A 27,701-nucleotide genomic window follows, 5' to 3' on the forward strand; every position below is an offset into this window, starting at 1 on the left:
GTTAATTAATAAGATGATTAAATGTAATTCAATATTAATGTAACATCTGCATTAATCTAGCATATCAATAAACACAAGTGGTTTTTTTTCTTAGTTCTACATCTACCAAAATCACATGCCAAGTCCACTTATCAAACAACCCTTATAAATGTCAGCTGATTCCTTTTTACAGCCATAAATGCTATAAGTAAATTATCTTAAACCCTTTAAATTTAGAACTAAATCATGTGTTTCTTCAAAGTGAAACCTCTGATTATCATATAAGGCATAAAGCAAGATAACAAAACAGAAGCTGGTGTAACCAGCATTGTGGTACTGTGCAGCAGAATTGAGGAAAGTCATATTTTTAGAATTCAGAGAAACATCGTGCCCCAAAATTTAGGGTTGGGAAAATTTTTACAATTAAGGAAAGCACCAAGCATCAGAATTTAGGACCCATATCGGCCACAAACACAGTGAGCAGCAAAAACCTAATACTGGGCCTGATACGCTTGGCACTGCAGCATTTTAAGCAAAAAATTAAATACACAACATCTCGACGTATAAAAATTACAGCACAGCACCATGGAGCTTCCACAACCATAAAGCCTGTGACACCAGCTACAAGTATGGTGAACCAATAATGGTTATTTGTTATTATTTAGCATTTATTCAGGTTTCTAAATTATGTTTCTAGCAAAGATCCTTGTTAGAAACATTCCTTGGCACAGAAGTGTTTCTAGGCAAATGTCAGTCTGTTTAAAATATAAAAGCCAAACGTTTGTTTCATGTACCCTTTTTCCCCCCTTTAGGGCAAACATTGTATTTTAGATGTAAGTGGAAATGCCATAAAGCGACTCCAGATGGCAAATTTACATCCCATAGCTATATTCATAAAGCCAAAGTCCGTAGAATCAATCATGTAAGTATACTCTTTTATTTAGTCTACTACACAGGGTTACTACAAATGATTTATTGAGGTTCAGAATGCTACATGCAAATGTAAAAATTAGCACTGTGTAATACAGGAAGTATAAACAAGTATTTTTTAAGCGGTCTTGGAAATCGTGTACTGTTGTTTGCACTGGAACATATAACAGAATGTTTAGCAAATTCCTAAAGGATCCATAAGGTCACCTGATGGACCTAGATTGCCATCTGTTCAATCATTTTATTCTGTGGTAGAAACCAGTGTCTTTGAAGTGTCCATACTCTCTCAACTGTTCGTTGTTGTTGACTAATGCTCACTTGTCTGACCTATAGTCAGCCCAAGCGAAGGAAATTCCTCGTGCCAAGGTGCACAAGATTGCGCCTGTCGTTGGCAACAGCTTTGAGCACCTTACAGGTGACGGTGCGATTTAGCTCGATTCTGCCCCCAATTTTGATGAAGAGCACCCCAGGGTGGTACAGGTCTGAGGGTCTCCTACCCCTCTTTTCCCATCACTAACCTTTCAAGAGGACTTTTAACTCGCCGCATATTTAGTGCCCCCATGCCCGCACCAGCACTATACATTTACAAACATCCATGCCTTCTCCGGGACTCGAACCCGGGCCCTTCGGCACGGCAGTCAGTGATGATAACCATTATACCAGTTGGGCGGCACTCTCTTAACTGAATATTATTAATGCTATAGTGTTTTTGTGGATTTATATCACATTGTTTTCGAAAGCTATGTTTCACAATAACAATGGATAAGCACTTTGTGTATTCTAAAACATTTTCTGTTGTAAACATTTCATTTTTTCCATGTTGCCAGGAATGTTTGTCTCAGGTAGCAATATACCTTTCCTATCATTGAGGAACAGCCTCATCTTCCTGCAATATGAAATTACCATCTTTCATTAGAGAAAATACCTACAAAGGTATCAAGATAACATGTACCTATCAGAGTGTATGTGTGAAAATGGAGAAAAGAGAGACTAAACATATTGTCTGCGAAATGGTACACCTTGGTATCCACCAAGACAATGTGAGTATGGTATCACCAAGATAGAGTGAATCTCAGTCTGGTGTCCATTAAGACACCAACTTTACACTGTCTTCAAACCGACTTTGCAGAGTAAGACAAAACATTTTGTTGCAAACTCTTCATTTTTAAAATGAAATTCATATCTGATACATGCTGAGTCACATAAAAGTTTGTAAATGCAAATATGAAAATATATTTTCTTTTATTACATGAATACCATGAATTCATGTGTGTGTCCATAACTTGGAAATCATAGGGTTTCAAAGCCTGGTGAATCATTTGTATTGACCCTGTACATTTAAACATGAATTTATGTTTATTAGAATGTTTCAATTCCCTATGAAGATAGTGCATGTAATATAATCATAAATATTTTATTTGAAAATGGAGAATCACTTTACAGAAAATAAATGAGCGAAAAATATTTATAAAATACATTGATTCAATGTCCCATCCCCTCTATGCTTAAAAAAAGATCTAGTTTTAATCATACAATTTATTTGATGCCAATACTATTTCATTTATAGTTAGTTATATTATTCTATTCTTTTATCATTTCTATTTTCCTTTTTAGATTTGGCTGTCTATCCCCTTTTTTTAATTTTGAGAACTGTTCAAATTATTGTACATTTATAATTTACATATTAAATCTATCATTTTTCAGAAGTTTTTTTAACTTGTGCAGTTTTTTTTTTAATTATATGAAATGTATTTCAGTAAACATTTTACTAATATTCTTAAATTCAAGTTTCCTGATGACTTAAAACACTATTCTTACATATTATTTAATGTCTTTACATTCAAATTTAGGTATTTTTAAGGAAAAAAATGAAAAAGTATTCCTCTATTTAAATATTTGAGTTTAAAAACACATGAAATATTTTTATCTTTCTAAAAACGCATCCTGTATTTCAGGGAGCTGAACAAAAGGATAACGGAAGAACAAGCACGTAAGACTTTTGAACGATCTGCAAAATTGGAACAAGAATTTGCCGAGTATTTCACAGGTAATTTTTCTTTAGATTAGTACTTGCATAACTTATAAGTATAAGATGACTTCATAACAATATAATCAGTTTTAACTAATAACAACTTAGTAATATCCCCTGTGTGATTCTTAAGAAAGGGAAAAATATGTCTCTGTATCAAAATGATTGTGCAATTTATATTAAATATAAAATTACTATAATTAATATATTAATAGTATAAATTATTTATATTAAAATGACTGCTTATTTTTTAAAAAATATATAATGTTTTTCTCTACTCCATCGCAATTTCAAAGCGTAAGTATATTTTATTATGTACAATACAACTATATGAATGTAGTAAGTATATATTTAACTTTTATTATATATATATATTAGATGTTATTTAATCTTTTAAATTATTTATTGCTTCATGGACTACACTAATGCATTCTTTGGTACAAGTAATGAATTTCAGGAGTGTATTTTAAGATGAAAGCACTGCCTTTTTCATGACTTTCTATCGTGCAATTCAGGTTTTATAGTACTTTAAAAAAAAAAAAAAAAAAAACTTATATTGAAATTTAATTTTCTGCATCATTGCCAGTGACCCCTTTTCATTGCAGCACCAATTCTTTTTAATGAAGTGTGTTTGCAAAGCGGGGCCTTCCTGATTTTTTCCAAATTTCTTCATGTCTTTTAGCTGGTTCTCCTCTGTCATAGCAGCAACATTTTGGCTCACTGCCTTATCCTAGAAATATTTTTTGCAGACAGATTGTGCTTCTACCTAGCTACTATTAAATGATTAGTTCTTAGGTCAAGTGCTTTTTTACCAAACGCTTAGGTCTTTCATTTTTAAAGTTTCTTGAAAGCTTCTGTAAAATCACATTTCTCTTTTTAGACCTTAAGACTGCATTTCTTCTCCAAACCTGTCTTAAAAATGAAAATAAATTTATATATAGTATTAAAATTCTATTTTATAAAAACTAACATATTTGAAACCACGCTTCTCACTTCTATCTTCTTAATCTTATACAAATTGGACAATCATTTTGTTATGGAGAGAGTACAATCAAAAAGATATCTTAGAAATAAATTATCAGAAAATATTATGCGGATTTTATCAACAGAAAAAGTGAATTATACTACTTTCCTAAAAAAAATTTCACTTTATTAATTTTGATATGTTTCATAAATTCTTATCTGAACATGTACTCTGAAAGTTGCTCACATCTGATTTCAAAAATGGATATTAATGGTACATTGGTTCAAAGAATGACACCTCAATACTGTTACAAGCAATATATCAATTGCAATTTAAGCTTTAAAAGCTAATGAAAAGTATTTTTTTTTTTTCCCTTTACCTTTCAAAACAGTTTCTTAAACCTATTATTATAGTGGTTATGAGATACGCTATAATAAAGATTTACGATAATAACATATTTGAATGTGTACATGTCAGAAAAGAAGTTATGCGTTTCCAACGGCAAAAAGTTTCTCAAAATAAGCGTATATAATTGTATGAGAACATTTTAGCATTAAGAATATCAGTTTTAAAAATAAAATCAAACTTTTTATTATGATCTTTGTACAGTACGAAGATATATAGTCAAGTTTTCTGCTAGTAAGTTAAATGCAAAAAAAGTTAACATGCAAGCTTAACCTTAATTTGACGAGATATGATCGATTAATAATTTCTTGGTACTAACTTTAAAAATTATAATTACTGCTGTTTTACTCATTACACTTTCATAATTCACTAAAGGATGATATTTTGTTTGGTAGTACCTTCCTGAGACATTTAAATAAAACATTCTCAGATAATGTGGGCTAAGGCCTTTTTTTTTCATTTATTCATTTTTTGTGTATTGGAGGGACTCGCATTTCTCTGTTTACTTCATTTAATGTAGCAACATGCTTAATTTTAGCAGAGTTGTGATGATAAATAGTGGTCAAAGGTACATACTGCTGGATTCATAGTTCAATCTAGGTTCGAACCAGGACAAATAGGCTGACTGCATGGAGACCACTTCAGAATGGTGCCGCACTTACACAAGTTGGTTGCTGCTCAAAAAGACAGAAGTCTTCAAAATGCGCCATGGTATCGGGTAGCATGCACAAACTGAATATCAGTTTCTTGCTTAAAACTGATCATCAGCCAATCTGGCATATCCATTAAGGTGTAAGTATACTTTATGCAAATCTGATTTTTGTTTCAGTTGCTAATCAATAATTAAGCAGGGGATGAAATAAATCTTCAGCACCTAGATGGAAAAAGCTGGATTAACATAAGGGTGCTGAAGTTTTTATCAATCAGGACAATTTTTCAGATTGTGCGTCTCGGTAGAGAACTCGGGTATTTCAATAAATTAAACTTCATCGAAACCAAAATGACAAACTACTGTACACATAAGGAGTGGAAAAGTGTATAGTTTTTTTTTTTTATTGTTTTTCTTCTTTTTCTTGTACTTGAATACAATTTACTAAGCTACTTTTATTAATTCAAGCAAAATCGCCATGTACATAAAATAACAAAGAAAATCAGGTAGGAAATTTAAACTATTAAATTAAATGTTTGAATAATTGACAGAATACTGAAGATTTAGTATAAGATATTTTTATTAAATATATTCATTCCAGATGAAAAAAAAAAAGAAAAGAAAAATCAAGTAATTGTACATATACTTACAGAGACATACACATGGTGCGTGGAAATTACCTCCCTATTGAAAATTATCTATAACCTTTCAATATTTAACCAGTTTTCATGAAACAAAAGCATTTTGTTCCTTACAATGTAAGAAGTGTTATGAATTACTAAAACTCCACATATGCACCACCAGTATTCACTAGTTTTTCTTTCAACATTTAGGAATGTTTGGGTCAGACTTTTGCAGATACTCCTGCAATACATGTGCAAACAATTTGTTAATCCGCTTCTCTAATGCATCAAGAGTTTTTTTGTTTAGCATAATAAACAACTTCTTAAATCCATCTCGAGAGAAAAAGAAGCCACAGGTCAGGATTCCTTGCAGGCCATTCCAGGGGGCCCACAATGTTCCAGTCAAGCACGCACGGACAGGATGTGTGAAATGAGGCGTGGCCCCCATCTTTTATAAAGATTAGGTCATTGTATTTGCCCACATGGACATAATATCACGAACATAGTCTTCAAACATAGCAAGGTACCATTTTGCATTCATTTTGTCCTGAATAACATATGAATCTACACCTTTTGGGATGCTTCTGCCACATCACACTGTAATTGTTGAGCCAAAGCATTATGTCCTTTTACACTTCACCAGCATCTTTACACTTGTTCTGTAGACACCCATACTTCGCACCAAGATGCAAGCTCAGACCCCTCGTGCAAGGTTGGACGTTATGCCATGGTCTACCACCGATACCTGCAACAGCACAAAAGAAACATAATAAATTCCTACACTGTAAGGAATAAAATGTTTTTTTTTTTTTTTTTTTTTTTTTTTTCAAGAAAAATGGTTAAGTATTAAAAAAATTATAAACAGATTTCATTAGGGAGTAAATTCATCCTCACCCTGTATATGTATATAAATCTCTTTCACTCCTTATGGGTGGTACAGTAATTTAACATTTCAGTAAAAATTTAATTTATTAAAATACCCTCATCCTTTTCCAACAAGCACAACCTGAAAATTGTTCTGATTGATGAAAACCTCGGCACCCCTATGCCAAACTGGCATTTTTCATCAAGGTGCCAAAGATTTATTTCATTCCCTGCTTGGTTAAGGGCTAATTGAAACAAAAATCAGACTTGCATAAAGGTCTTGCACCTTTATGTCTTCAGTCTGTGCATGCTCCCTTATGCTGGGGTACAGTTATGAAAATTTCTGTCTTTTTCAAATAGTAGCCGACTTTGACAAAGGTGTGGCACCATTATGAAACATGTCCCCCTCCCTTCTGGCCTGGTCCAGCCTAGTTCAATTTAGGAATTTAGCAGGCTGGGCAACAACTCTGTTAAACATGTTGTGCAATGGTATGTATATAGAAGTGGGACAACATTATCCCACTGTTGTGACTTTTCCCGTCTGGAATGTGAATATAATACACTTGTTCTTAAGAATTCTTTCCTAAAGAATCTCATGTATGCTGTCAGGTCCAAATAACCTAACCTGTGAAGATGATGCTCGTACACAGGAATGGATGAAAATGGACAACCTTAGAATGTATGCATGTGTAGGTGGAGATGTGTAATCTGAGGAAAATTATAGGTTTTTATGCGAATAAAGTATTGACCAGAAATGGATGTGTCTTTGTATTCCGTTACGTATTGTTATGAGATTGCAGCTGCAGTAAGATAGCTTCCCTGCAAGGCAGGTTTAGGGTTGCTAGAAAATGGCAAGGGAAGGCAAGGTTGCAATATTTGGAGCCCATTTGGCGACAAAATTAACGATATGCCATAGACTGATTCATACCGTTTTGGTCCAGAATGTTCTTGAAGGCAGCCCAAAAGCTATATGAACCCTACTGGTAGGCGGAGTTGTTAGAGTTCAGTTGATCATCGAGGCTGTTGAGCGTATCACTGAGTGCACCACAAGTTGTAGCGTGGAGAGTTTCGAGAATACGTCGAGTTCCGAGAACGACCGAACCAAGTCGGGAGCTGTACTTTGGCGTTTTGCCGTGAAGCTTTCTTCATCATCATAGCTTGAAGCCGGTGTTTGTCGCAGTTTTTCCACGACTGTAAACGTGTTTTTGAAGCTGTCCTGAATAATACTGGCTAATAAATTGTGCTTTCATTCTTAAAAATGTTTTCATTATTCAAAACACAATTTATTAGCCAGTATTATTCGGGACAGCTTAAAAACCACGTTTACTGTCATCCAAAAACTGCAACAAACACCGGCTTTAGGTTATAATGGTGAAGACAGCTTCGCGGCAAAGCACCGGAGTGCAGCTCCCGACTCTGTTCGGTTGTTCTCGGAACTCGATGTACTCTCAAGACTCTCCCCGCTACAACTCGTGATGAACTCGACGATAGACTCAACAGCCTCGATGATGTACACTCTCAATGACCAACTCGACACTAGACTGGCGATGGATTCAATAAACTATGAGACATTACTATTCCGCATACCAGTAGTGTTTATACAGCTTTTGGGTTGCCTTTGAGAACATTCTGGGCCAAACCAGTAAGATTTCGTTCCAGAACGTTCTCCATCCATCCACAGAATAGCACCAATTTTGTCACCAAATATGCAACCCTGCCATTTTCTGGCACCCCTAAACCCGCCTTGAGTTTATCTTAACCGCAGCTGGATGTTTCGTAACAGTATGTTTTTGTATTTTCCACACTTTTACTGAATTTAACAACTGCATTTTTCATAAATTCAGTGGTCTTGGTGCAGAAACCTCGATTTAACATGTAAATTTGTTTCATAATACCAGATGATCCAAAAATTGTGCAGGTCAAGTTTCCACAAATCACGGAAATTTTAAAAGTGACTTCTGACTGCTCTAAGTTGAAGTGCTTCGTGCGAGTGGTGTGTGGCCGCAGGATGCCTGACTGAAAAAACAAGATTTCATTTTTTCTCGTTTCTAACCAATGAACAAGATTTGTTCTATATGCCAACATCCCTATACAAGTAATACATCACTTGAAATTTCAGTGGCAGTTCATGCTGTTAAGTTCAAAAACATGAGTGTGGTGCAAGATAGAGATGAGTTTTTATCAAGCAGAAAGAATTTTTATGATTAAGTTTTATTTTCGACAGTATTCTTAGAGAAAAGTTGTTGACGCATTTAAAGAGACCTTCCCAAATATTCATGAACCTAACATGACAATAATCTGCTTCATAACCTCACTTTGTGAAGCTGGAAGTGTTCTCCTTAAGCTAGTCTCCTATCTCTTCTCAGTCAAGAATAAGATGCTTGAATCATCAACAAAGACTGTGAAAAAGATAACGCCGCAATCAGATTTATGATAAGACCTTAAATTATCAAATTTCTTCTATGATCTTGCTAGCAGTTCCGAGGCCTTTTGCGTTGAATTTTCACTATTATTTATATGATTGGATTTTATGTGTCACTATCATTTTACATGTTGTCTATGTAAACTGTTGCTGTGTTATTTTTCTTCGTATTGGTATTTTTTTTAAATATTTCATTTTTATTATTATTGTATTATTATAAGTTAGTTTATTTTCTTTTATAGGAATATTAACATAGTTTAATTATTCATATAGTTTAATTATTCATAGTATATTTTAGTATTTTTATTATAATACTATTTATTTTATACATATATTTTTTTTTCCTTTGCTCTCTCCAGGTCTAGATTTTCTTTTTATTGTTAAATTCCTTGTACTGTGAGTTTTGTATCTGTTTTCTTAATTTAAAAATACATATATATATCCCTTTCTGGAATTTTCAGTTTTCAGAAGTTTGAAGTGCATAACTTTTTAATTTAATCACCTGTTACTTTCACAAATTTTGCTCTTAAAAATTTGAATCATTAAAGACAATTAATCATTATTTTACAATATGGCATTTTGTTGTACAAGCAACATATAAAAACTTAAAATTCTGAATTTTCAAAATCATTGCTAAAATTCAGAGCTGGAACTCCCTGTAGTTAGTTTGCACACTAGTTTGTTAAATCTTTCAGAATGCCTAGCATCGGTATTTAACTAAATATCTATAAATAATGCTAAATCATAAAATTTCCTTAAGCTTGAGAAGAACTCGTCTTACACAAAAGATTTTAAAGTTAACTAACTGCATAAGAACTGGAACTGAAATTTCAAGTGATACATTACTTGTAACCCTATACAGATGTTATTCACTGAAGCAGTTTGCCGTTAATATTAATTTTAGAACTTCCATAATTCCTCAAAATTTGATGCACACGACATTTTGATTGTCTGGTATTATAAAACAAATCTGCACCTCATATCAAAGTTTCTCAAACTAATAGTACCACACACCATGGTATATTACAAGGTAACCAAAAACGTTCTTGCCATTTTGGACAGTCAGAAAGAAAAAGTCATAAAAAATGATAATCACTGCTAATCTTCAAAGTAATCACCATCAGCATCCAGTGCCTTTTACTGATGAGTGGCTAGTTATGCAATGCCACTGCGGTAAAACTCAGGCATCTTGGATGCAAAGAAGTCCGTGAGAGAGCCTTTTTGATGTCTGGCCGATTGTTGAAGGATTTCCCCACAAAGATGCTTGTCCAGGGAATGGAAAAGGCAGTAGTCTGTTGGCACGAGGTCTAGGGAGTATGGTGGATGGGGTAGCATCTCCCAACCCAGTCGCTGGATGGTGTCCCTGGTCTCCTGAGCCACATGCGGCCTCGCATTGTCATGGAGGAGGAGTACACTCTTACGATTGACCAATGCTAGATCTTTGTGCATCAGTGTCCGACAAACACGTTACAAATGCTGCAAGTACAGGCCTGCCGTGATGCTTTAGCCCACTGACAGGAGCTCATAGTGTAACAATTGGTGACTAGTCCACTAGATACAGAGCATGATCTTGCATTGGTAGAGACAAAGTCTCGCAGTGTAAGACACAAGGTTCTGTGGTAACAACCAATGTCTGAAACGCCTAGGTGTGTCATACTGGACCCACTTTTCATCACTGGTGAGTATTCGATCAAATGTGGATGCATTGCGATGCCGAGTTGTTTGCATTGGACAGTGAGTGGGGTGCCTACTTGCTCAGCTTGGCCTTTCGTATGCAGTGCAAATGGAGTCTAATCGTTTCATCAGATACCTGAAAATGTGCAGCAAGCTCACCAGGTATTTGGCTACTGTCACTCTCTGTGGCTGCTCTCAGGACCTCATCGTCCAGTGCTTGTGGCTGATTGTTGCATGGTGCATCACTATTCCCTGACCTGAACTTCTGGAACCATTGCCTAGTGGTTCATTCGTTAACGGCATCATCCCCAAATGCCTGGTAAATTCGGCAACTTGATTTTGCTGCTGACAGGCACACTTTAAAATCATACAGCAAAAAACTCTGAACAAGCACCTTTGACACATCCATTTCAATGAGTCGCTGTGCGAGTTATGTTTGAAGTACCGATGCAACGTGCTTTTATACTCCTCGTCAATGTCCAGACTCCAATCCTAAACACTTTATCACCAGGTTAGAGACTATTTTTAAGTTGGGGTTAACTCTTTCAATGTCATATCAGAAACAGCAAGAACTTTTTTTTGGTTACTTCGTACAATATTTCTGGCTGCAAAATTTTTTCGTAAGACTTGCATAAATGTTTAAAATAAATGCAAAATGAAGCCCTCTACACATATGTTGGTACATGATGGTACATATTTTTGATTCTTATTTATGTGTTACAAAATTAAAAGTTTGAGAATCCTTGCCTTATATAACATTTTAGCAGATAGTTTCAATCTAAATTTAAAATGAAGTTAATCTTATACAATTTTAAGATTTACATATCACACTCAGCAAAAACCAATCTTTAGAAAATCCAGATGAGGGATAAAAAATGATTCTTGGTACAATGAAAATAGTGCAATCCACAAAGACCTCAAAATTTGCACCATCACAGAATTTACCAAAAATGCAGCTGTTAAATAATGTAAAAACTTACTTATCAGAATACAAAGACACAACTCATTCCTCTCGGCAAGCATCCATATCCTGTCAATATTTTACTTACAAAAATCTATAATTTTCTTAAAACTTACCACATAAGTTACACTTACTCAGTAAACTGTATTTGATCTCAGATTACAAATCTCCACCTGCAGATGTGACACTCCATGGTTACCTGTTTTCATCCATTCCCACATATGAACATCTTTTGCACAGATTAGGTTATTTGGACATTACAAACTACATAAGCAAACTACATATGACCTTCATGGAAGCATTCATAAGGGAAACTAGCTTGTATTCATGTTACAAATGGAGAAAACGCAACATGCAGCCAACCTGTTTTCAAACTACGAATCCAATTGCCACTAGTCATTTCTACAGCTCTGTTAAAATTAAACACTGCTACATTAAATAAAGTAAAGAGAGACCTCAGAATCCTCGGGTACTTAAAGTAATAAAAGTGTATTATCTGAAAAATAACATTTTATTTAAATTTTCTTAAGTCTCACAAAGTACCTAATTAAACAAAATATCTTCTTTTATCAGGTTATGAAACTGTAAGCAGCATTCATGGTTATTAATTCTGCATTTTTAACTTACTAGCACAGAATGAACACTGTACCAAGTATTGTCCCGTTCTACAAAGACTATAATAAAAAAATTGATTTTATTTTTAAAAGCAGTATCTCAGTACTGAAATAATATCATAAAATTATCTAATTTATTTTGAGAAACTTTTTGAAATTGGAACTATGTAACTTAAGATCAATATTAAAAAAAAAAAAAAGTCTGGATCCTTTTCTGAATAGCACATGTATAGATTCATACATGTTGTCATTATAAATCTTTATTAGCAGAGCCTGCATCATAAGCAGTATGATAAAAAATCTCAAACCAAGATGTCCCCTTAAGAGGCTGATTGATTTAGATTACTGGTAGTTTGACCTGAATTCAATCCCAGGCAAATAGACTAGCTGCATGGTTGGTTTTCATACTTTTCTTATGAGTAATGGGGACACAAGTCAATTTCCCCTTAGAAAATCGCCCACCAGCGGCCGAGCGGTAAAGTCGCTGAACACTGGTAGTTCGGTCCGAGGTTCGAATCCCGCGAACGGGCAGGCTGCATGGGCGTTTTCGTGGTTTTCCCCATGTGTAACGTGTATACGAGCCAGTTGCCCTTAGAAAGTCCTCCACGAAGGCATCCCTCCTCTTAGGCAGATAGCCCTCGAGGCTTTGCCATACTCACACACACCTTAGAAAATCCTCCACGACGGCATCCCTGTCTTTAGGCAGATAGCCCTAGTGTGCTTTGCCATATTCAAATAACCTAACCTCAAATCAAAATATTTAAAACTAATGAACAATATTCAATTACATAATTCAGAAAAAGAGTAGAACTTTGTTTTTCCAGTTTTTATATATTTAATTTACATTTTTGAAATGAAATTTACATAACTGGGATAGATTTTTGCTATTATGTGCATATAATATGTACGTGACATATTTTTAATTTTTATTTGTGTACACATATGCAAAATGAAGGAGATTCTAAATGCCATTAGCCTAAATTATGAAACCAATTTAAAAAAAGCTAGCCTTAAGAAAATTAAATTACAGAAAGCAATTTAGTTAACAGCATGGCTCTTGCCACACACAAACCATTCATAAACAGAAAAGTGAAAGACATTTTAATGCTAAATAATAAATTTGTGTTTGTGTAATATAATGTCAGCCTTTAAGAAACATATAAATGATAAATAATACATTTGAAATCTTACCTTTCCTTTCAGAACATATCTTCAGGTGGTGGCTTTGATGATAGTCACTAGAATTTTTCACTTCCTTTTTCTATGTCTGTAAAAAAGAAACATTTTCAATTTTTTTTTTTTTTATCTTTATACTACACTGCATTAAGTAAACTCTTTTTCATGATTAATTTCTAATTTATCTGAATAATTTTAATAAGAGATTCATTCTAATGCTTCAAACCTCTTCACTACTACAAATCTATTACACAGTGTTTCCAAAAGTTACACACATAAAAAAGTCAAAAGTTGTGGAAATTGCATGATGGATATTAATGACAAATTTTTTGAGTGGATGACAAGTAATATATTACTTGAAATTTCAGTTGCAGTATGTGCTGTTAGCTTTAAAAAGTCACTTGCTTGGTATAAAAGAAAGACTAGTTTTTCACAAGTAGAAAGAATTTTTACAGTTGAATATCACTTCAAAATGCATTCTTTATGGAAAAGTAGTTGAACTGCTTAAAGAGGCCTTGTGAAGCTTTTAAGATGATTTCTGCTTTATAACTTGAGTTTGAAAAAGCGTTTATCATAAAAAATTTTAATGTTAAATAACCTCCACCTTATACGAGGGCTGCTTGTCTCTTCGGAGTTCAGATAAGCTACATAGGAATAAAATGTTGAAATCATCAACAAAGAGACTGAGGAATATGGCATTACAATCAAATTTAAATATTGCTGTGACTTATCTCACTTGTCTGTCCCAAGCGGAACAAGCCCACAAATTTTGCTGTGGCAAGGTATACAAGACTGCATCTGTCATTGGTCTTGAGCACCATATAAGTGACAGTACAGCTTAGCCTAGCTCTACCAGTTTAGCAGGAGAATCCCTCACAGATGGATCCCAACTCCTCTTCCCGTGCCACCTAACCACTCAAGAAGACTTCTGGCTCAGTGTTCATTTTGAGTACACAGATGCAACATCACTAACATGCATGCTGCACATTTACTAACATCAATACTTTCTGCGGTATTTCATCATGAGCCCAATTAAAGATAGTCTGTCTTTCATAAGAAAAGCTCTCACCAGTTAGTCTGCAGCTGTCTGTTGCCCTAGAAACAAATCTTGACCTATTTTTCATAGGGCTGTCTTGAAGACAGATGATAACTCTTTTCTCCTCAGCCAACAGTCGCCAAAAAACAAAATAACAATAAAGCAACCCTTGGTTCACCCCTATTTGAAATATACTAGCCCTGTTGCTATAGTGACCTCCACCTGCCACACACTGTAGCAGGAGCTGTTCTTCTGGTAGACAGACAGTACAACACTAACCACTATGTCCATCAGGGTGGCTAAAATTTCAATAAATGCTTCAACAGCCTTTCAGTAAAAATGCATTGAAACGTAGTGCTTAATCAAGAATTTGTTCTTGAAAAAAAAATTTTATCTCCATATTGTATCAAAGCAACATTTTTTAAAGCTAACACAATAAACTGCAACTTAAATTTTCAAGTGGTATTATTTGTAACAGTATAGGAATGTCACCTACTGAAATAACTTGCTATTAAATCCATTTTAGAATCTCTAAATTTTTTTAAATTTTCACGGTGGTGACTTTTGGATTATCTTTTATTTTGGGCCTTGCATTGTAAAATGATAACTACAGCAATAAATGGAAGAAATCTAGTCATAAAACCATTTTAATGAATGAAAATATAAATTTCTTGTACAGTATAAATAAGTCATTTTTAAAAATGTTTAATATTAATTTTAATATAATTTTTGCAGCTATCGTACAAGGAGACACACCCGAAGAAATCTACGAGAAAGTGAAAGAGGTGATCCGGGCCCAGTCCGGCCCCACCATCTGGATCGCAGCAAAAGAAAAACTCTGAACGTATATCAAAAAACTCAACTCGTCTCTCATGGTTTGTGAATACAAAATCCATTCTGTAAATTGCACAGCCAAAGAGCCCTCGTACAGAAAATTTCTGCAGCTCTTTGAAGGGATTAACCAAAAACATTACAACAGAATGTAATTCCAGTTATGCGTGGGCCTGCGCTCTGATACGACCACGGACAGCCAGAGCCCATCGAAATGTGATCCCGTCAGTCAAAAGGAATTTTGTGACCGAAAAAAGAGTTGCATTTCCCATCTGGATTATATGACTGCATTCCTTGATTCATAATTATGTTGATATCCTCCCTATTTTTGTCATCGTGAATTGCATTTTGCACCTCTTATCACAAAGTCGTTAACCAATGTTCCATTTTCGAGCATCGTTCGTTCCCTTTCATAACCTTCGAGCTTCTTTTTTGTGAAACTGAAAATAAATATTTTGTAACCGAAATATCTCTGGTAATCTGGATGTTAAATAACACAAAAGGGAAGAAAATATTCTGCGAGTCATACTTAAAAAGTGAAAAAAATTATTGCCTTATTCCCAAAGCTTCATTATAATTCTACCTCTTAAAGAAATCATTTCCACATTAACAAACACACATTAAAAATGCAAGCACAAAACCAATGTATTTTATAGTTGCTGCAATCAATAACGTTCTAAATTTTATTAGAATTGACCCTGAAACAACCAATTTATACTTAGGCCATGAAACATACTGTAAAATAACTGGTAATTTTAAAACTACTCCTTTCTTGCAAACTATTGAAAACAAGACAATGTAATTTTCAGTCAATGTAGTGACATAGCTTTAAAATGTATCCCAAGCTTACAACAATGCATTTATTACAAAAAATATTTCATGCTGTACTGAAAATTACCTTCTCCCATTTCCAGACGAGGTGTACCTATAAAACACTAAGTGTACCTATATAGTGGCATCGATATTTAAGATTCCAGACATATTTCGGATACCTCGTGCTGCGCCTGAGTATTCGAAGTACAAGATATATCTTACAGCTTATACAATTAAGGAAGCAACAGTGTAAATTTAAAAAATCTTGTCGTTACGTTCGCCGTTTTGAATATTTTCCATTTTTAATAGCCGTTAAGTCGATTTCTGTGCCAGTAGGCTAAAGTATCAGTTTGATATTCTCAATTCATTGCATGCTTGTCTGTAAATGACGTCATTTTTTTTAGCCTTATTGTGTGACGGTTGCCATCGGCTCAGAAAAATGTGCTGTGAAGCATTTCAAGATGTTTGCCACCAACTGAGGTGTTTATTGCTCATTAAACTCTTGTTTCTGTACTATATATAAAGCTTCTCTATGAAATAAATATTCTATGGAATATTTACGAAAAACTTTTGTTTCATTCATGTTTTTTCATTTCTTAGAACAAAGATGTTATCGAACGATTGTTGCAGCTGGTCTTGTATAGAAAATATAATAAAAATTCATTTCTTGAATTTGTTCAATATTCTAAATAGACTTACAGAAAGTAAAAATAACTGCAGAATTTCAGTGTTTTAGTGTCACAAATAACTACCTTGTACATAATTGATGGCCTACAGGGAAAATAGTCTGTGTGACAATACCCAGTGTCACTCTAAGTATTCTTAGATAAACATTTAAATTATGCAAAATGTTCTCTATTGTATACAACTAAATGTTAAAATTATATAAAATTCTATATTTTATATAATTAAATATTCTTAAATAAACATTTTAATATTTATCTAATAGAAATTTAATATTCTTAGATACTCTGAGTATCTTTAGATAAACATTTAAATTGTATAAAATATCCATATTTATATATATTTAAGTTATATTTAAATAAATATTCAAGTTATACATTTTTAAACTATTAATAACTAAATAGTAAAAAAATCTCAACTACATCTAATTAATTTTAAATAAAATTCTAAAGTTTAAAAATAATGAGTTTGAAATGAAACAAATTGTGCGTCTATATCACTTAAGTTTTTATATTCAACTTCATTTATTACTCACTCTAAAAATGTCTGAACTGTAATCAAATTGCAGCCATGTTCATTCTTAAATGTCAAATCCATGTGATGAATTAACTGCCCTTTATAATCCTTATCTAAAATTTTAACATTTGTAAACTATTTATTTACATTATTTATTATTTACATTCAAGTATGCTATAAACCTTACCTTTGAAATCTGCAGTCTTCTTTCATTTGTGGTTCCTGCTTCTGTAAACAATAACAGTAAAGTTTTCTGTAAACAGTAAACAGTTCTTCAATTCATGCTTTCATAGCAGAATACACTGTCTGTATTAGACTTCTATTCTATATATCAAATGTCTGAGGCACTGTTAGAACTAGAAAATAAAACACATCCTTCAAAAGTTATCACTTACATTTGGTTATGCCTTTAAGATAATCAGCCAAAGAAAACCTCATATATTTTTGCCACCTAGATTTCCGACACACACACATTAAATAATCTGCTGGCCATTAAAATTGCAACACCAGAAACAAGTGATCTGAGGAACGTCAAAATCATATCAAAGGAAGAAGTTGGGAAATGCAAATGATTGTATTTCAGTGCATATAGATGATGCAAGAGGGAGAAACGACATCCGAAGCACTGCATAAAAGAAAAGCTGTGTAGTGGATTTCTCATTTGAAAAGTGCTTTGTAAGGTTGGACTTTGCTCAGAATATCATGTTATGCCTTGAATAAGAAGAGGAAATGCTTACAAGCAAGTTTTGGAATTCGATAGCAGCAGGCTCATTGCCTATTGAGAATGTAGATTTTCGTTACGTGATATCGCCCATCGCACTGGTCGACATCCAACCACTGTCATGCGAATATGGAATCAATGGATTGCTGAGGGGTCATACTGAACGGCATGCAGGATCTCAAAGCCCTCCCATAACTAATGCTCGAGAGGACAGGCATATTGTAAGGTCAGCCCTGCAAGATGATACAACCATGTCACGGACCATTTGTCAAGAAATGGGCATGTTTGCTGCACACCCAGTATCAGCTCGTAAGGTGCATCGATGTTTGCAGCAGCATGGACTATCAGCAAGGTTACCATTACTTCGACTTCCCTTAACAATGCAGCATAGAGAGAGACGGCCACTGTGGTGCACCAAACACCAAAGCTGGATACAGAAGTGGCACATTGTCACCTTTTCATATGAGTACCGGTTCTGTGTGCAGTATTCTGATGGCTGTATACGTGTCTGGAGTATCCGAGGACACCGCACATCGCCTGCTTGCATTCAAGATCAGCATAGGGGTCCTGCACCTGGTGTGATGATTTGGGCAGCCATTGGGTACAACACATGTACATCTCTGGTTCAGGTCAACAGTAATTTGAACGCAAATGGGTACATTTCTGACATCTTACATCCAGTGGTTGTGCCCTACCTTCGAGGCCTCCAAATACCATGTTCCAACAAGATAATGCAAGACCACATGTTGTACGTCGTATTCTGATCTTCCTCAATACACAGGGTATTCGATTGCTGTCCTGGCCTACACAGTCTCCAGCTCTGTCACCCAATGAAAACATCTGGTCATGGGATGCTGAGAAACTCACCCGCCACCCCTTTCCAGCTAATATGGTTGATAAAGTGTGGCATAGACTTGAAACAGCAAGGAATAAGTTGCCCATTTCTGTCATCCAAGCTTAGTTTGACTCAACATCTCTGGCAGCTGTTTCTACTAATTTCTCACCCCTGTAAACCTCGAAAATGTTTACAAATTTAATCATTTTGTCTTCATGCCATTCTGTTTACGGACAATGAATATCTTTTTTGTATTTGCTTGCCTTCATGGTGTTACAGTTTTAATGGCCAGCAGCAAATTTTACTAGCTATTCAAATTTTTGAAAATATTTTATTGAAATTTTGATTATGAACCGACTCCTAATAAGGGGGGAAAAAAAAAACCTCTTAAGAATTCTAATATTTTCTCTCCCAATAAAGATATTTATTTTGCACATATTTCTTAAAATTCTCTCAGTGTTTTTTTCCTTGTATTCACTAAATTCGTTTACTTACAGCATTTTAATTTTCTAAATGATAATTCTGCCAAGCCTCCAAGGTTATTTTTTTTAATTAGATATACCAGAGCTCAATGAAAGTCCGTCAAGAAAGGTAAATGAAAATAATTATATAATAAATAATTAAAGTACAAGCATAAAAAGATTTTTAAAAAATTAGCAAAACTGATGCCAAATGTTTAAGCAACAAATTAAAACGTGGACCTTGTTCAGGGCTCCAGTTTAACTTAACAATTTCAGTCAAAAACTGAGAAGTACCAGACCTGGGCTAGGGTAGGCATCAAAATTCAACTTTTAGGCTTTTATTATTCTTGCTAATCTTTTGCAAGTGCTGTATTCAGAAGAATTCCATGCACATAAATAATTTTAGTTAAAAGGATAATTCATCATTTAAATATTTTAAGATACTTAACAATAATATTGTTCTAAAACACTATTCCTCATATTCAACAATAAAATTATACTTGTTAAAAAAAATGTTGGTTTCTGATTATTCGCATCTCCACAAAAAAGCCACTATAATGCGCAGATGAGGAACATGAAAAGTTATTTATGTTTCAACAGACGATGTTGCTAAAAAGAATTTAAGCGGCAAACAACAACTTAGCGCACGTGCTTAAGTATACATAGAATTGCACTTTTGAAATTCAACTAACCTTTTTTCTAATTACTACTTCTTTTTGCACTGAATATATTTGTTACTGCCATAACAAATTGTAATGCAAATACAATGTTTGCCCTTTTTTATTTTCACTGTGTTCGAGTATACATTGAAGTTTCAGCTTTTCTTATAAGATTGTGGCTGGTGCGCAATGCTGAGTTTGTGCAAATCCCTGCTTTTTCTTTTAGTGGAAACAGATCACTGTGTACACTGGGGGCAAAAAAATTACAAAAGTATTTCTTGAAAAATATAAGTGTTTTATTTTTTTTTTAAGACACATAAAAAGAAATAGGCAGCACTGGATGCATTGTTGAAATAGACAAATATACAGGATGTCTGAATCAAATGTACGATTAAAAATAATGTTTTAGTGCTACGAGGGCAATTTTGGCCACAAGTGGGAACGCAATTCATAAACACAGTGTTTTTTTCTCGCGTCTGGCACACCTGCGCTTTTGCTGAGCCGACAAAACAAAAAAAATGGCGTCACCACAAGAGAATGCACAAATTGTTCTCTGGTATGCAGAACACAAATCTGTAGATAATCCATGAAAATGTTCGTGCCCCCATAACCGCGGCTATTGCTATTTGTAACTCCGGAATTTGGCTGGAACTGGACTACCGGCTATACATTCTCAGGGCTACTAAGAGAGCTTATGTGGATTTGTACCGACTGTTTAATAAAAACTTTGTAAGTATTTGTATCTAATTTTACAGTTTTTTTATACTTTTAAACTCTCTGTTAAGTAGAGCAACCTCTCCAAATTAGGTACATTTGATTCGGACACCCTGTATTTGTCTCCAAAATCAACAATAAATTCATAACTTTTTTGTGGGGGCATGTCAAACCAGAAAGCATCAACATTTTTAAAAGCAGATATTTGCATACTCTCGTAGTTAGTCATGTGATCCAATCTGAAATATAACACAGCAAAACAGTTCTCACTACCCAAAAGGCTTTATAAGTCTCGTCGCATGAATTTCTTTCCTTCCTCCCTTCATCTAAATAGCTTACCAGAGGCTAAATAATTAGACCACTCAATGGTGATAATTTAACCCAACAGCATACATACACGCTGCATGGGTCTTTTCATGATTTTGCCCATGTGTACTATGAATATGAAACAGCTTCTTTCAGAAATATAAAAGAGCTAACAATAAAGTGCTGACAATAAAAAGTATAAACATATGAAGAAAGCAATAAAGGGTATAAATAAAGTAAAACAATAAAGAATAATCTATGTGCCCCTCCTCAGGCACACAGCTCTTTATATGTTTGAAATATTCAAATTATAAGTTGTTTCTCCTACCTTCTTAGCATGCCTCCGCGGTGTGGTGGTCTGCATGCTGGGTGCGTATTCGAGAGATCCGCGATTCGATTCCTGCCGAAGGCGGTTGCTCATTTTTCATCCTTCCTGCTTCCAAAAAAAAAAAGTACCAAATGTCTCTACAAAATGACCTAGCCTAAAAAGACCAGTGTAATGTATAATGTTTTCAAGGAATTTGAACCAGTGCTCATGTGCCAGTACGAACAATTTGAACCAGTGTACGAGGTATGTCCAAAAGTGTTTTTTTTTAAACCGATTCATACAATTACTCAGTATTCTTCAAATATACGTCCCTCCTACTTTAACATATAATGTTTTCAACACTGAATCCCACACACATTGCTTTTTCATTTATTTAGATGAATGAATGAATTATGATTTTTTTTTATTATGACCTAACTCCTAAAAAGAAAACTTAAAAACCCCAAGCTTTTTTCTGTTAATAAAGATATTTATTTATTTTGCATATATTTCTTAAAATTCTCACGGTGTATGAAAAGCGTTATCTGTTTTATTTTCTTGTATTCACTAAATTGTTCCAACGTGATTTCCACGCTTTATATGCGTCCTGGAAGTCCATCACAAGGATGTCCTTTAGTAACCTCGTCGTAAACGCCTTGGTGTTCTCCAAGGTCCCTAAATGCTGTCGTCCTTTGAGGGATTTTTTAATTTCTGATCAAAAAGTCTCTGACGGCATATTCTCCGATTTGAGAAAAAACTTTTCACGTATCGCTGCTCGAGAGTTTCTTCCATCTTGATTTCGACCGAGCACTCACACAAAGGTTCACTGAAACGGACACTGTGACTCTCTAGGAGCTCGTAGCTGACTGGCACTGGTCGCGCTGTGTTTCCCACGACTCCATCCATCCTTCCATGCAAGCGGCAACGCTGTGCAATGGATAGTTGTCGCAGAAGAAAATGGGGCACATTATTTTCAGGACAAACCTTATATTTGCTCAAGAAGAAGGTGAATGTGGCTGTTCCTTTTATTGAAAATATGAATTTCAAGTTTCAATTATTAAAGTTAACACGCATGTATTAACCCACTACTTATTTATTAAAAAAAAAGTAACTTGATAGTTTGTGTTATTTAGTCTAATATTATTTTAGTTTACTTAATTCTTCACTTACTTCATGGCAGTTTACATGAGTTTTACATAAACTGTAGATAATCTGAAAATGTTCTTCAAATGTATCCATTTTTTCAGTACTAAACTATACATCTAAAACAAGTCTCAACAGAATCTTAGTATGAGTAATATTTGAAATGAAATTTGTAACTTATCTAATTAAAAATAATTTTAAATTTTGATTTTTTTCCTCAGAAGTACTCCGAACGTCTTAATCTTTTAACTAACTCATTTGCATATATTAAGCCTTTTAGTTACACTGTTTGATCATATTCAACATTTGAAGTGAAAATTTAATTTATTTTATATTATTTTATAAAAAAAATATCCATTGTGCAGCAATCTGGAACATAAACTAAAGTAAAGCATGATCAAAATGCATCAGCAAGGGTAAATGAGATGTAATAAATATATACAACAGAAATGACAAACAGCTTAAAATTTTCTTGAGATCATTCATGAATAATTATTTTTATTGATAATTGAGGCATGTTTCATAATTGAGGCAATCTTTTTCGGTTTTTTTTTTTTTTTTTTTTTTTTTTTTTTCCAATTTAGAAGTTAATGTTGATAACAATCTAATAAATTTCAGCGTATTCGAAAGAAATACTATAGCTTTTTTAAATTTCTCATGTGATGATTACAATATTTTTTCTCTCATATTCAACTTCAAGATCAAAAATACATTCAACAGCTTTAACTAAATCTAAGCATAACAAAGACGTTTAAATTTCTGTTTTTCTAATCTCGCAGATATTTCGACTCATTTTTGTATAAGCTCGATTAGGGTTAAATGAATTTGACAGCAGGTCCGCAATTTCGTTTGGATTAAGGAAACATATATGTGTTCTCACAGATAATAAAATTGAATTTTGATTTAAAAGGCTCATCCAACTATAAAATGCAAATAGATTACTAATCATTCAAGTTTGCGAATGATATTCCAAAAAATGTCCTTAATAAGAACACTTTTATAAAATCTTAAAACCCTGTTGTGCGCACACTAAAACTTGTTCAGTGGCAACAGTAAACTAATTTTTAGTATCATGAAAATAATCACTGTTAAAACATGGGAAACAATCTATAAAAATAAAGAACTCTGATGACAAAAGAATTTGAAAATAGTCAGTGCTGACTATAAAACATAATTCCTAATCAATTTTCTGTTAATTGACAACACACTGAAGAATCACTTGGCATGGTGTGAATGAATAACAGCTAAGCGAAGCCATACTATGTCATATGTTATTTGAATATGACAAAGTCAGCATGGCTATCAGCCAATGAGCAGAGAAACCTTCATGTAAGACTTTCTTCTTGCTGCATGTTAATTTGTATTCAAATTACATATGGTGAAAATTAACCACGCAGCCAGCCCGGTAGCCTGGCTCGCACCCCCCAAATCAGGTTAAACTACCAGTATTGTAGATCCCGTAAACCACTCGCCCACTTATGAGGCTCATAGCTATACTAATATGATATATGAAGGTGAAGAGTTTTTATAACACAGAGAATCCAGAAAATTCCAGATTTTTTTATCTTTCCATAGATCCCATGGCTTCAAGTTCCTAATGAAACAACATTTGATCATATATTACCAAACGATGTTTCAGGTCCTATAACTTTATTAACAGGTGAAAATGAAAATACAATAAACAGTACATTATCTACAATTTTTACACATTCACTTATACATAAAATGCAATACCCAGTAGAAATAAATTAATAAAATAAACTGTCATAATATAATTTCATAATAAAAATTAATATTTCGTATAGCCTTACCTTTGGCACAGTGAAGTTTTTTGTACTCATTCTCATAGGATTCACTGCAAGTTCTTTCCACACACCGGAACTTTTTCACTGCAAGTTTTTTGTACATTCACCTCATTCTCATAGGATTCACTGCAAGTTCTTTCCAGTATATCTGGTATCGTCAATCAAATGTTTCCACAGCCACATCGGGTCTTTTTCCCTTGAGTTCACACTATATCAGTAGATTTTGTGCTAACTTATACATTGCAATACAATCTAGTAAACTCATAAAACTCATCATTTTTAACTGCTCAAATTTTTACAAAGTCTTCTTAAAACAATGTTAGAGAAACTTGTCCACTGATCCAACTGAATGAAAAGGAACATTCTGATACACTGTTAAAATGAAACCTAGACAAAGCCCATTAAATTTTGGAAACTTGCTTAAATTAACTTTGACCTCTATCATATCCTAAGTAATCTTTCACCAAATGTATGAAATGATCTAACAAATGCTTCTAAGAAGTTTTTTATATTGAGAGGAGTCTTGCATCATTCGTAATTCTGTTTGAATATCTTCCACGAAATCTATTTCAGATCACTGCTACCATTGCCTTTACATCATAACAATCAGCAATCTCAGAAATAAAGGGCCTTAAGTTTCACAAAATCATAGAGACAAAGCAAACCTTACTGCTTAACAACCTACGAAAGAATAATGGACCTTGCATAGTGAAAATTCTCTCCTCCTATAAAATACAAATACATCATCATCATTAGTGCAACAGTGGGATTCGCTGTTTCGCCGAGACAATGCATCCAGCCATAGTACCCTAAATATCTAATAGATAGTTTGAAGATACAAATTTCAAAGTAGTCCCTCTTGAAATACTAGATGCCCTAATTATTATTATATCTAGGAGAGTCATTCTGAAATTTTTGACATACACATAGGTTTTTAAAGGTATACTTACAAAGTTTTAAAACCGTTCAAAGTAGTCTCCTCCAGCATCAGTAATGCAAATTTGTCAAAGATTAAATGCCTCAAGCAATTCTTTTCTTGGAATCAATGAAAAAATGATTTATTGCCTCGCCCATGTCATCTTTGTCCATCCATATAAGTCCTTTTTTAGATTAAAAAATAGCCAAAAGTCACACATAGTTAAATCAGGTGAATAAGGTGGATGTTCTATCACTTTGATGTGTTTGGGTTGAAGAAACTCAACTGTCAACCTAGCTGAATGAGAAGACGCATTGGCACAGTGAAGTACGAGTCCTCTAAGATTCACTTCTTGAAGAATTTCTGGAAGACAGTTGTGTACCAGTTAGATGTGACTGCATTCACCATTGTGGGCATGATATTATCTTCAAAGATCCAAACTCGACTTTTTATTGACGTGTTGGAATGCAAAATTGGTATTTACATTTCATTCCCAATAAAGATTTTAGAAATAATGCACTAGCTACCATCTTTAAGTAATTTAAAGGTTTCTTTACTGATTTTGACACGCTTCTCTTTTTGGTGCACAGTTAAATTACGGGGAACCCAACGGCAAACTAGTTTTTCATATGCAATTCTTCATGAATAAGTTTATGTATGGTGGTGGATGCAATATTAAGTTTCTTCTGCATCATTTGGTAGGTGCAGCTATTATCATCGTTCCACAAGGCAAACACATTATCCGGGATACTGACAATGGTCTTCCGGTGTGTTCTTCGTCCTAAAGAGAGTTGCGACTTCTGTGAAATTCTGTAAACCATCTGAATACAGTAATACCAGATGAACTTTCATTTTCAAATGCTAAATGTAGACATTAAACACATTTTTCTTGATTTAATCCCACTTTAAAATCATAGAAAATCATTCCATGATAATGTTCTCGCATCAACTCTATTTTTCCATCTGTCTAAAATTTATTTTACACTAAACTACTTGCGAATGCTCAATAAAAAAACCGTCTGCTAGGGTAAAATACATTGCCCCCCCCTAAAGTTAAGGAACAACATGTTTGTGTTCAATTTGAGAATGAAGCAACATAGAAATAAGAAATTTACAGGGCATGTTCACTAAACAATTGTTTAATGAATGTGACATAGAATGTTTCTAAAGTTCAACACAAACATGAAGTATAACAAAATTGCATTCTTGGCAGAGAAATTCAGTCTTCTAGAAACAGTATATCATAGTTTTTTGAGGAAAAATGGGTGGTAACATTATAAAAATGTGTTCTAATAAGGAATGTGTCCACCCCTAGCTGCAGTACATTGGCGGTAGTGGTGTTCCCTGCTGCCAATTAAGTTGTCGGTCAGTAAAATGGGAAGCAACCACCAGGCCGGGAGTAATCCTTGTTCAAGCTCATCTAACCAACCTGGAGGAGGACTTAAGCAGCAACCTGTCTCCCAAGGTAGGCCCAAAGGTGCTCCATCAGATTCAGGTCTGGGGATTGATTGATGTGGCTACTCCATCCGCTCCATACCGTGACACTCAAGATATTCTTCAGCAACCTGAGCTTGGAGCAATCTCACATTGTCGTTCATCAGAAGAAACCCAGGACCAATATCAATGGTATATGGGCAGATATACTGATCAAGGATCTCGTCTCTATATCTCACACCGGTCAAAGTTCCTCCATGGTACACATGCAGGTGAGTGTGACCACCGAGAGAGATCCCAGCCCAAACCATTATTCTACCATCTATGTTGTTGTGCCTTTCCATGATGTGGTGAGTGTGACCACCGAGAGATCCCAGCCCAAACCATTATTCTACCATCTCTGTTGCTGTGCCTTTCCATGATGTGAGATTGGTTGTATCTGGTGCGTTGTTCCCTCCAGATCAGCTGAAGATTCAAATCACTCTCCAATGTAAACCTAGGCTCATCAGTGAAGAGAACAGAATCCCATTGTTGACTGGTCCAGGAGACGTGTTCTCTTGCCCAACATAATCAGGCACCTCTGTGTCCTTGGGTCAAGGGAATCAAGCAACTGGTTGTCTTGTATACAGACTTGTATTGTGCATCCGTCTGCATCATACTGTAGTAGCCGAGATTCTTGTTCCTGTTGGCACTAAATGTTTTGCCATGAGCTGAGGCACATGTTACTCCTCCTTCGTGGCGAAAGAGCTAAATAACGGTCTCCCGCAGGTGTTGTTGCTCTAGGTCTGCCTATAACATGTCTTTCAGACACAGAAGCCTGGGATTCAAACCAATTCTATATTCGGTAGGCCACACTATGAGAGACATTGAGACATCTAGCAGCATCAGCTTGTGACATTCCCATTTCCATCCGTCCCATCGCCTGCCACCTTAACAAATTGGGTAAATGACTTCTCCTGGATATTGTCCACGAAACTGCAATAACAACTAAAGATCAACACTTGTGAACAAAAATAACAATTTTTGCATTTTTTCTCCAACTCCTATATAAGTATTCATTTCTATAAAATAATAAAAGTTTGTTTTGCATAAATTGTTTTTGCATACATTTCCTTAAACATTGCTATTGTTTTTGCATACATTTCCTTAAACTTTGTTAATGTCATGCATATGAACTGTGAATTTAAACGTTACTCACATTTTTGTAATGGTGAGCTTTGAAAAACATGC

The 27,701-nt window shown here is 34.4% G+C and overlaps 1 protein-coding gene across 9 annotated transcripts in view; it reads left to right on the top strand.

Moving 5' to 3' along the window:
• Positions 1–16,642, top strand: part of LOC118193858 (disks large homolog 1-like) — an 816,267-nt gene extending 799,625 nt beyond the window's left edge. For all 9 annotated transcript variants that reach the window (XM_085825973.1, XM_085825976.1, XM_085825974.1 and 6 more), the window contains 3 exons: positions 792–901; positions 2,865–2,956; positions 15,062–16,642. In XM_085825973.1, coding sequence (XP_085682099.1) covers positions 792–901; positions 2,865–2,956; positions 15,062–15,168 — 309 coding nt within the window. In that variant the 3' untranslated portion in view covers positions 15,169–16,642. The remainder of the gene's footprint in view (positions 1–791; positions 902–2,864; positions 2,957–15,061) is intronic.
• Positions 16,643–27,701: the final 11,059 nt, after the last annotated feature.

Source organism: Stegodyphus dumicola, chromosome 10, assembly GCF_044657685.1.
Source record: "Stegodyphus dumicola isolate Sdum_Otavi_A_Nest chromosome 10, ASM4465768v1".
Lineage (NCBI taxonomy): Eukaryota > Metazoa > Arthropoda > Arachnida > Araneae > Eresidae > Stegodyphus > Stegodyphus dumicola.